Source organism: Symphalangus syndactylus, chromosome 17 (genome assembly GCF_028878055.3).
Source record: "Symphalangus syndactylus isolate Jambi chromosome 17, NHGRI_mSymSyn1-v2.1_pri, whole genome shotgun sequence".
NCBI lineage: Eukaryota > Metazoa > Chordata > Mammalia > Primates > Hylobatidae > Symphalangus > Symphalangus syndactylus.
The window spans coordinates 49,410,080-49,422,456 of NC_072439.2; the positions used below are offsets into that span (position 1 = coordinate 49,410,080).

General features: G+C 37.9%; 1 protein-coding gene and 1 pseudogene across 2 annotated transcripts in view; both read right to left on the bottom strand.

Annotated features, from left to right (window-relative positions):
• Positions 1–12,377, bottom strand: part of LOC134732879 (putative uncharacterized protein encoded by LINC00269) — a 70,424-nt gene that overhangs the window by 45,817 nt on the left and 12,230 nt on the right. For both annotated transcript variants that reach the window (XM_063620223.1, XM_063620224.1), the window contains exon 2: positions 1,311–1,441. In XM_063620223.1, the coding sequence (XP_063476293.1) occupies positions 1,311–1,441 (131 nt within the window). The remainder of the gene's footprint in view (positions 1–1,310; positions 1,442–12,377) is intronic.
• On the bottom strand, positions 3,611–4,849 carry LOC129466853 (nucleophosmin-like; annotated as a pseudogene).

Sequence of the window (12,377 nt, forward strand, 5' to 3'; positions counted from 1 at the left end):
TTTGATTCAGTGGAACGTGTGATTCTGTTTCGTTTTTGGCTGAATAGTATTGAGTGACACCCAGTAGATTAGTCAAAGGACAGCCATAGATAGGTGCAAGCATATGGGTTTGTGTTCCTGGCTTTAGTCAGGAAGGCTGTATGGGTGGTACCCAGTACTTTGAAAATACAGGTGCACAATAAGTATTTGACGAACAGATTGTAGCTTTTGGTGATAAAATTGCCTGAAATACAGATTTTACCAACATTTGCTTCTAAATTTCTTATGGTTGTAAGAAGAAAAACATTTAGCATGAATAGCACTCTATGAGATCCAGGCATACACTAAGGTGCTTATGAGACACAGGAGCCTTCAAAATTTGACTGAAGCCAGAAGTTCTGGGTCAAATTTTGGCTCTACCACTGAGTGGCCTTGAATAAGTTAATTAACTTCTCTGTATCCCCATTTTTTTTAACCTGTAAAATGAGAATGCTTGTCATTTTCTTCATAGGGCTGTTGTGAGGATTAAATGAATTAATATGTTTGAAACAGTTAAAATAATGTATAATATACTCTTATTACATGGCAACTACCACATTTACCAAAAGTTTGAATTTGAATGCCTTAGATGGAAAAGGTATTGTCTAGTTTGCTTAGTCTCTACCACTCTTTGTTAGTTGCCTCTGTACCTTTCATACATTTATATTAACTGTCTTGCCGCTGATGACTAACATTTGGGAAATTTGCTCATAACTTATTATTATGCTGTAATTAATTTTCAAAATATAATGGAAAAAGTTGATTGACCTGCACACAGAAAGGAAGTTAATGGTGGTAAGGAATAAGATAAAATATTCAAGATTCAGAGTACAAGTAGCCCATGGATTATTAATTAGCTAAGTCCCACCTAAATTTCAACAGAGGAAGTATAAGGCCAAAATGTTAACCATGGTTCCAGTTTCTAGAGTCTTATATATTTCCAGTATAACTTTTCAGCTTCTCTCTCTAGCACACAGAAATTAGTTCAGTCAAACTGGGCACTTTGCTGTTTCTGACATTGGTATCTTTTCTCATAAATATTCTTCCTACAGTGGTCCTTGCTGTCCTCCTCAATGACACTGTCAGAAGAACTCTTCCTCTTCTACTAAAATCTACAGCCTGAACCTGTAGATGTAAGTGTTCCTTACTGCTTCCTGCTATAAAATCACACAGTACACTGAAAAGAACGTGGGCTTTCAAGACTGAAAGAACAAAGTTAGTATTATCTCATGTTTGTTGGATGACCTATGAAACTTAATTACCTCATGTATAATGGAGAAAATACTACCCACCTCTCCGAGTTGTAGCAAGCTTTGGAGACAATCTGTAGTACTAGAAAGAGGCTCTCTTCCTAGAGACCCTGGTTCTGCTGCAATTATACAGTCACAGCTCAGGTGGATCAAGGCACTACAAAGGCGTGAATCTGCAAAGTGAGACACAGGAGCCTTCAAAATTTGACTTATTCCAGTACTTGCTTTAGTCTTACACTACAGTGTTGGTTTGGGGTAGGACACTTATAGATTACATGGGAATCTATAGTTCTCAAAAAAAAAAATGAAATTCAGTGAGTTACATTAAATGTATTTCTTAAATGTCCTTCAGAATGACTCCTCTGTGGTCTCCTTCCAAGCAGATGTCTTGGCAGGGCAAGGAGTGTGGCCTGAGCTACAAATGACTTTTAATACATTCCTTTCTATTTCGTCTTTTTCTGTATTGGATCACCCTCAAATGAAGTTACCAGTAGGCAATGAAGGAAGTGACAAGTCCAAGATATTGTGGTTGCTGAGGGTTTGGCCTTTAATTTCCTGCTCGCCTCACCAGCAAGTGTAATACTTCACATCTGGTCTTAGCTTTATGCGTATATCATGAAGAGCAATGCTGGTAACACAATAAATATGTAATAGTTACACCCAATTATGATGTCATCCTTATCTCCTGAGGAAATGTCTAGCATAATGCCTTGAGTGTAGCAAGGACTTTCCATATTTGTTAACCAAATAAAAATCTTGTAAGGGCTTGGTTATAAAAGAAGGGACTGATTATGTGAATGGCAGAAGATACAAATGGAAAGAAGGGAGGGAAACAAGTCGATGGAAAGGCAAATTTCATTAATGTATTATAATTTTGATGCAGAATGTACCTTGACTTTATGTGTTTGGCCTCAAAGAAGCTGAGAACAAAGATATTTTATGTTTTCATTTCTTTTCATTTTTCTTTGCAGCCTGAGTTTTTCACATAGTGTTATATTGTAAACATTTGAAAGGCTGGTATAATGTTTATCATTATACCTTTGTTTGCTTCAAAACATTTCAGTGAGCTTGTATTTTCTTCAACCACTTTTCTACTGTAGATACTATTTTTTCAGGTTTTGTCAATAATAGATAATATCACATTAGTGGAGGTATTTTGAGCTATTTCTTAAGATTAAATACCTAATATTATGCTTACAAATGGTAAAAATTATAATGACTTGTGTGTTTTTTGGATATAAGATAATTGTATTGCTGTAGAGAGTTACTGATGCATAAATGCACCATATCTATACTTTGCACTTGTATAACATGCTTCACGTGGCTGTGTGTTCACTGGAAACAATAATAGCACCATGATGAAGGTAGTTCTGGGATCAGCCTATACGGGTGAAAAAAAATCTCATTTTCTCCACTAACGTTTGACTTTGAGCAATTACCTAACCCCTATTAGTGTCCATTTTCTTATCTCTAAAAATGGGAATAATAATAGTACCTTTCCTTAGCATTTCTATGATAAGTAAATCATGAGAAATACAAATTTACTTAATTCAATAGAAATATAAATTTCAAATGGACCAACTTAATACAATAGAAATACCAGACTTGATACAATAGAAGTTTGTTTTCCGCATGTGTAACAGTCTAGACTTAGAAGGGTACCTGAAATAGGCTGGTGGCTTTGCCCTATGGAATCATCTAGGAATCCATGTTTCTTCTGTATTATTAATCTGCTATTTCAAGGGATTTTGTCCTAGTCTGCCTGGTCAGAGCTTGCCAGTACCATGGAAAGGGTATAGAAGAATGAAGTAAGAGTGGAAGATTGTCAGCTTTCTTTTTATGGATGGGACTCCAAAGTCAAACACAATATTCATATTCATAGTTGAGAATTTACCTTATTTTGTTAAGCCTAATATGTCATCCATTGTAAGACAAAAACGTTATTTTATGTTTATTACAATTAAACTATGACTCAATGATTTATTAGTCCTTGTATATTTTATTTTATATTTGTATAAAGAGCTCTTAGATCTACTCATATTTTTTTAATTAAAATATTAAGTTTATTTCACATGTATATTTTTGTCTCCCCACAATATCCGTGTTTGACTGCCACTACTACTATGTCCTGTTATAACATTCTATACATATTTGAAACCGAGCAAAGGGCAAAGTTCCATCTTTACAAAACTAAACAGGCATTTTGGACAACATATTCTTGGCAATGGAATCTGAAGAACATGTATCAAACACAGTAGGGGAATATAAAGGACAGCCAGATATCAACTGTTAAAGAAATGAAATAAGATGAAAAATTTTGCCAAACTGTTTAAATTATATTCTTAAAGCGACTTCCTCCACTGCCAGAGATCTTGAATAGCCTACTAGTCAGTCATCCAAAAGCAATTCTTCACATAATTAATGAACTTGACTTCCAGTTTGGAAAGAGAACCATCTTTCTCTATACTTGCATGCATTTTTGTCTTCATATCTTTTGTAGATTTGTAAGTCCTTTGGGCGTTTTAGGAGTTTTTTTTTTTTTTTTCCTGTTTTTTGAAGGATTCTTGACCTTTTGATCTTGGTGTTGACAGTTTCGAATCTTTTCTATTCTGCTTTGATTTTTTTGCACCTTTGGCTGGCACATCTCATGTAGATTTCTTCACTGGAGCTTTTTCTTCAGTTTCCTCATCATCAAAATCATCATCATTTTCATCAGCAGTAAGTTTTACTTTATCCTGTGTAACCTTGCTACCACCTCCAGGGGCCGATTGCCTTCCAGACATGCCTAAGAGTTTCACATCCTCCTCTTTTTCATCTTCTGACTGTGTGTCTTTCTCCCCAGCTACAAAGTGCTGTCTACTAGTATGCACTGGCTCTGAACCATGCTTCAACTCTAAGACCACAGGTGGTGTTATTTCAAAGCCCCAAAGGAAACCGTTGGCTATACAGACATTTTCAAAGTCACTGGTGCTACTTTAATTGGACTGCCTTCATAATTCATCACCTCTGCCTCAACAATGTGTAATTCATCCTTTGCACGAGCCCCTAAACTCACCATTCTTAAGGATATCTGGCGCTCACTTTCGTCATTATCCACATCAAAGTGATCATCTTTGTTGGCCTTTAGTTCAGAATTGAAAAGATAGTTTAGGGTCTCAAGGGACTCATGTCTATGTCCATCGAATCTTCAATGGGTGGTGGCACACACATAGGTGGGAGAGAAGGCAGACAGAGGTAAAAGACTACTGCTCCAGAAAACAGCCGCACAGGATGGAATCACAAGAAGGAACGTAGTTTTATTTTATTTTTATTTATTTATTTATTTTGAGACGGAGTCTCGCTCTGTCACCCAGGCTGGAGTGCAGTGGCGCGATCTCGGCTCACTGCAAGCTCTGCCTCCCGGGTTCACGGCATTCTCCTGCCTCAGCCTCTCCGAGTAGCTGGGACTGCAGGCGCCCGCCACCACGCGTGGCTAATTTTTTGTATTTTTAGTAGAGACAGGGTTTCACCGTGGTCTCGATCTCCTGACCTCGTGATCCACCTGCCTCGGCCTCCCAAAGTGCTGGGATTACAAGTGTGAGCCACCGCGCCCAGCATAGTTTTAAAGATACCACGTATCATTTGGGCACTTATAAACAGAAAAATAAAAGAGCAATAAATTAGTTAAGATATTATTAAAGCTTCTTTACATCTGAATTCAGATTAGTGAATCACTATTTGGTTCAGAATTGTTGATGTCCATGTTAATTCGCACAATATTGTTCTTTGTGCCGTGGAGATCATTTGTGATATGGCCTTTCTTAAAAGTGTCCTCTACTATTATCTCTGATTTTGCTTCAAGCCACTAACACCCATTTTCCCATGTCAACAGTTTCTTATTTGGTAAAACTCATAAATTCACTTTTCCTGAACTGAATTACATGTCGTTGAACACTAAGCAGTTTCTTTTCAAATCAGTAGCAAGTTCATACAAATAAATGATTAATACCTCAGTGACAGTCTGTGCAATGTATACATCTTTCACACAATCTATCAGTAGCTTTTAATTTTCTACTTTTATTTTTGTGGAATTTAGCAGTATCTAATGCCCTAATTGCATTGCTTGGAGTGTAGAATCAGCAACCACATATATAACTTAAATTAAATGATGATGATATTGATAATTATGGCAAGTAGCTTTTTTCAAACTAATAGAAATTTCAGCTGGGCATATATGTGCCCAAAATAAAAACTACATTTTCCAGCTTCCTTTGCAGTTGAGGGTCAGGTATGAGATTTAATTTTATTTTACGTAGAAGCCAATAAATTGCCCTGTTTATGGATTCTGGCAAAAGATATGAGGCTCTTGGGTCTCATGCCCTAAGTTTCATGATGGCAAGACAGAGGAGCCTAGATGGATGCTCATATATAGTGGGTTCACATCACAGTTGAGGAATTTCAAGTATAGCAAATAATAAGCAAGCCTGCTCTTTGTCTCATACCAAGATATTACCTCATCCTTCAGAGTTTCTCACTGTAAGCTCAATCCTAAATAATGGCCAAGTTCAGAGTGCCCAGGGCCTTTAATTCTTGGCATACTCCCAAAGATGCATAGGATCATGCAGGAACCGTGGTAGATCATATGCTAGTACTATGTATTATGAAGCTTATAGACCTGGATGAAAGATTCTCTGGGACAGATATATTTGTAAGAGCAAAATTGATTGGTAATAGAGTATGAGTAAATATCATACTCTATTACTTTTGTCAGTCTTCTTTTCTCAGTCCACAAAATGGATGTGTTGCCCCTTGTCTTGTGAGGCTGATTTGATTGTAGTAGTCTAATGCAGGTAATCCACTTGTTCTGGTGACTGACAAAAAGAAGAGATACCTAGTGAATGGTAGATGTAGCTGCTGCTACATCAAGTAAACTGGCTTACAGAGTAAGAACTTTAGTATGTGTGTAGTACGTGTGCCTCTTCTATAGTACTTAATATTGTACTATAAAAGTTATCTATGTTCTTCAAAACAAAACAACAACAACAACAAAAACCTCTGCCTTGAAACAATCCAAAGTGGTTTGGCATAGGAAATAAAAAAAGTCAGTAAGTTTTTAATTTGTTGGGTACTCTGTTACCTTTTAACTAAGATAAAGTTTGGAAATTAATTTTAGATTTTTACCATTTTACTTAAGCATTGAACAAAGACAATGGGAGTTTAATTGCCGCATGAGAGATTTAAGCTAAAGAGACGGCTAAATAAAGAATATATCTATTATTGATCACTTTAAACCAACACTGGGCTAAATGCCTTATGTAACTCATACAAGTCAGTGAGGGCTGCATTGGAAAATAAATCATATTATTTAGAAATCATTTATTGATTATTGTGAACAAACATATACATAGGTTAACATGGATCATCTTTTTTGAAAGAGAATGATTCGATTTATGTTCCAATTCACTTCTGATTCTACAATTTCTATGTAAGTGCTTTTTAAATTTTTTGTTGTGATTTTTAAAAAATTATTATTATACTTTAAGTTCTAGGGTACATGTGCACAATGTGCAAGTTTGTTACGTATGTATACATGTGCCATGTTGGTGTGCTGCACACATTAACTCGTCATTTATATTAGGTATATCTCCTAATGCTATACCTCTCCCCTCCCCCCACCCCACGACAGGCCCCAGTGTGTGATGTTCCCCTTCCTGTGTCCAAGAGTTCTCATTGTTCAGTTCCCACCTATGAATGAGAACATGCAGTGTTTGGTTTTCTGTCCTTGTGATAGTTTGCCGAGAATGATGGTTTCCAGCTTCATCCATGTCCCTACAAAGACATGAACTCATCCTTTTTTATGGCTGCATAGTACTCCATGGTGTATATGTGCCATATTTTCTTAATCCAGTCTATCATCGATGGACATTTGGGTTGGTTCCGAGTCTTTGCTATTGTGAATAGTGCCTCATTAAGCATGCGTGTGCATGTGTCTTTATAGCAGCATGATTTATATTCCTTTGGGTATATACCCAGTAATGGGATGGCTGGGTCAAATGGTATTTCTAGTTCTAGATCCCTGAGGAATCACCACACTGTCTTCCACAATGGTTGAACTAATTTACACTCCCACCAAGAGTGTAAAAGCATTCCTATTTCTCCGCATTCTCTCCAGCACCTGTTGTTTCCTGACTTTTTAATGATCACCATTCTAACTGGTGTGAGATGGTATCTCACTGTGATTTTGGTTTGCATTTCTCTGATGGCCAGTGATGATGAGCATTCTTAGATGTGTCTGTTGGCTGCATAAATGTCTCTTTTCAGAAGTATCTGTTCATAGCCTTCGCCCACATGTTGATGGGGTTGATTTTTTCTTGCAAATTTGTTTAAGTTCTTTGTAGATTCTGGATATTTGCCCTTGTCAGATGAGTAGATTGTAAAAATTTTCTCCCATTCTGTAGGTTGCCTGTTCATTCTGATGGTAGTTTCTTTTGCTGTGCAGAAGCTCCTTAGTTTAATTAGACCCCATTTGTCAATTTTGGCTTTTGTTGCCATTGCTTTTGGTGTTTTAGTCGTGAAGTCCTTGTCCATGCCTATGTCCTAAATGGTATTGCCTAGGTTTTCTTCTAGGGTTTTTATGGTTTTTGGTCTAACATTTAAGTCTTTATTCCATCTTGAATTAATTTTTGTATAAGGTGTAAGGAAGGGATCCAGTTTCAGCTTTCTACATATGGCTAGCCAGTTTTCCCAGCACCATTTATTAAATAGGGAATCCTTTCGCCATTTCTTGTTTTTGTCAGGTTTGTCAAAGATCAGATGGTTGTTGATGTGTGGTATTATTTCCAAGGGCTCTATTCTGTTCCATTGATCTACATTTCTTTTTGGTACCAGTACCATGCTGTTTTGGTTACTGTAGCCTTGTAGTATAGTTTGAATCAGGTAGCGTGATGCCTCCAACTTTGTTCTTTTGGCTTAGGGTTGTCTTGGCAATGCAGCCTCTTTTTGGTTCCATATGAACTTTAAAGTAGTTTTTTCCAATTCTGTGAAGAAAGTCATTGGTAGCTGGATGGGAATGACATTGAATCTATAAATTACCCTGGGCAGTATGGCTATTTTCACAATATCGATTCTTCCTATCCATGAGCATGGAATGTTCTTCCATTTGTTTGTGTCCTCTTTTATTTCATTGAGCAGTGGTTTGTAGTTCTCCTGGAAGAGCTCCTTCACATCCCTTGTTAGTTGGATTCCTAGGTATTTTATTCTCTTTGAAGCAATTGTGAATGGGAGTTCACTCATGATTTGGCTCTCTGTTTGTCTGTTATGGTGTATAGGAATGCTTGTGATTTTTGCACATTGGTTTTGTATGCTCAGACTTTGCTGAAGTTGCTTATCAGCTTAAGGAGATTTGAGGTTGAAATGATGGGGTTTTCTAAATATACAATCATGTCATCTGCAAACAGGAACAATTTGACTTCCTCTTTTCCTAATTGAATACCTTTTATTTCTTTCTCCTGCCTAATTGCCCTGGCCAGAACTTCCAGCACTATGTTGAATAGGAGTGGTGAGAGAGGGCATCCCTGTCTTGTGCCAGTTTTCAGAGGGAATGCTTCCAGTTTTTGCCCATTCAGTATGATATTGGTTGTGGGTTTGTCATAAATAGCTCTTATTATTTTGAGATATGTCCCATCAATACTTAATTTATTGAGAGGTTTTAGCATGAAGGGCTGTTGAATTTTGTCAGAGGACTTTTCTGCATCTATTGAGATAATCATGTGGTGTTTGACTTTGGTCTGTTTATATGATGGATTACGTTTATTGATTTGCCTATTTTGAACCAGCCTTGCATCCCAGGGATGAAGCCAACTTGATCGTGGTGGATAAGCTTTTGGATGTGCTGCTGGATTGAGTTTGCCAGTATTTTATTGAGGATTTTTGCATTGATGTTCATCAGGGATATTGGTCTAAAATTCTGTTTTTGTTGTGTCTCTGCCAGGCTTTGGTATCTAGATGATGTTGGCCTCATAAAATGAATTAGGGAGGATTCCCTCTTTTTCTGTTGATTGGAATATTTTCAGAAGGAATGGTACCAGCTCCTCATTGTACCTCTGATAGAATTTGGCCATGACTCCATCTGGTCCTGGACTCTTTTTGGTTGGTAAGCTATTGATTATTGCCTCAATTTCAGAACCTATTATTGGTCTATTCAGGGATTCAACTTCTTCCTGGTTTAGTCTTGGGAGGGTGTATGTGTCCAGGAGCTTATCCATTTCTTCTAGATTTTCTAGTTTATTTGTGCAGAGGTGTTCATAGTATTCTCTGATGGTAGATTGTATTTCTGTGGGATCAGTGGTGATATCCCCTTTATCATTTTTTATTGCATCTATTTGATTCTTCTCTCTTTTCTTCTTTCTTAGTCATGCTAGTGGTCTATCAATGTTGTTGATCTTTTCAAAAAACCAGCTCCTGGATTCATTGATTTTTTTGAAAGGTTTTTGGTGTCTCTGTCTCCTTCAGTTCTGCTGTGATCTCAGTTATTTCTTGCCTTCTGCTAGCTTTTGAATGTGTTTGCTCTTGCTTCTCTAGTTCTTTTAATTGTGAAGTTAGGGTGTCAATTTTAGATCTTTCCTGCTTTCTGTTGTGGGCATTTAGTGCTATAAATTTCCTTCTACACACTGCTTTAAATGTGTCCCAGAGAATCTGGTATGTTGTGTCTTTGTTCTCATTGGTTTCAAAGAACATCTTTATTTGTGCCTTTGTTTCGTTATGTCCCCAGTAGTCATTCAGGAGCAGGTTGTTCAGTTTCCATGTAGTTGAGAGGTTTTGAGTGAGTTTCTTACCCCTGGGTTCTAGTTTGATTGCACTGTGGTCTGAAAGACAGTTTGTTATAATTTCTTTTCTTTTACATTTGCTGAGGAGAGCTTTACTTCCAACTATGTGGTCAATTTTGGAATAAGTGTGATGTGGCGCTGAGAAGAATGTACATTCTGTTGATTTGGGGTGGAGAGTTCTGTAGATGTCTATTAGGTCTGCTTGGTGCAGAGCTGAGTTCAATTCCTGGATATCCTTGTTAACTTTGTATCTCGTTGATCTGTCTAATATTGACAGTGGGGTGTTAAAGTCTCCCGTTATTATTGTGTGGGAGTCTAAGTCTCTTTGTAGGTCTCTAAGGACTTGCTTTATGAATCTGGGTGCTCCTGTATTGGGTGCATGTATATTTAGGGTAGTTAGCTCTTCTTGTTGAATTGATCCCTTTACCATTATGTAATGGCCTTCTTTGTCTCTTTTGATCTCTGTTGGTTTAAAGTCTGTTTTATCAGAGACTAGGATTGCAAGACCTGCTTTTTTTTGTTTCCCATATGCTTGGTAGATCTTCCTCCATCCCTTTATTTTGAGTGTATGTGTGTCTCTGTACGTGAGATGGATCTCCTGAATACAGCACACTGATGGGTCTTGACTCTTTATCCAATTTGCCAGTCTGTGTTTTTTAATCGGAGCATTTAGCCCATTTACATTTAAGGTTAATATTGTTAAGTGTGAATTTGACCCTGTCATTATGATGTTAGCTGGTTATTTTGCTAGTTAGTTGATGCAGTTTCTTCCTAGCCTTGATGGTCTTTACAATTTGGCATGTTTTTGCAGTGGCTGGTACCAGTTGTTCCTTTCCATGTTTAGTGCTTCCTTCAGGAGTTCTTGTAAGACAGGCCTGGTGGTGACAAAATCTCTCAGCATTTGCTTGTCTGTAAAGGATTTTATTTCTCCTTCACTTATGAAGCTTAGTTTGGCAGGATATGAAATTCTGGGTTGAAAATTCTTTTCTTTAAGAATGTTGAATATTGGCCCCCACTCTCTTCTGGCTTGTAGAGTTTCTGCTGAGAGATCTGCTGTTAGTCTGATGGGCTTCCCTTTGTGGGTAACCCAACCTTTCTCTCTGTTTGTCCTTAACATTTTTTCCTTCATTTCAGTTTTGGTGAATCTGACAATTATGTGTCTTGGAGTTGCTCTTCTTGAGGAATATCTTTGTGGTATTCTCTGTATTTCCTGAATTTGAATGTTGGCCTGCTTTGCTAGATTGGGGAAGTTCTGGATAGTACTGTGAAGAGTTTTTCCAACTTGGTTGCATTCTCCCCATCACTTTCAAGTACACCAATCAGATGTTCATTTGGTCTTTTCACATAGTCCCGTATTTCTTGGAGGATTTGTTCATTTCTTTTTATTCTTTTTTCTCTAAACTTCTCTTCTCGCTTCATTTCATTCATTTGATCTTCCATCACTGATAACCTTTTTTCCAGTTGATCAAATCGGCTACTGAAGCTTGCGCATGTGTCATATAGTTCTCGTGCCATGGTTTTCAGCTCCATCAGGTCATTTAAGGACTTCTGTACATTGGTTATTCTAGTTAGCCATTCTTCTAATCCTTTTTCAAGGTTTTTAGGTTCTTTGCAATGGGTTTGAACTTCCTCCTGTAGCTCGGAGAAGTTTGTTATTACCGATTGTCTGAAGCCTTTTTCTCTCAACTAGTCAAAGTCATTCTCCAGCAAGCTTTGTTTCACTGCTGGCGAGGAGCTGCATTCCTTTGGAGGAGAAGAGGCACTCTGATTTTTAGAATTTTCAGCTTTTCTGCTCAGGTTTCTCCCCATCTTTGTGGTTTTATCTACCTTTGGTCTTTGATGATGGTGACGTACAGATGGGGTTTTGGTATGGATGTCTATTCTGTTTGTTAGTTTTCCTTCTAACAATCAGAACCCTCAGCTGCAGGTCTGTTAGAGTTTGCTGGAGGTCCACTGCAGACCCTGTTTTCCTGGGTATCACCAGTGGAGGCTGCAGAACAGCAAATATTGCAGAACGGCAAATGTTGCTGCCTGATCCTTCCTCTGGAAGCTTCGAATCAGAGGGGCACCCGGCTGTATAAGTTGTCAGTTGGCCTCTACTGGGAGGTGTCTCCCAGTTAGGCTACTCAGGGATCAGGGGCCCACTTGAGGAGGCAGTCTGTCTGTTCCGAGATCTCAAACTCCTTGTTGGGAGAACCACTACTCTCCTCAAAGCTGTCAGACTGGGAAATTTAAGTCTGCAGAAGTTTCTGCTGCCTTTTGTTCAGCTATGCCCTGCCCCCACAGGTGGAGTCTACAGAGACAG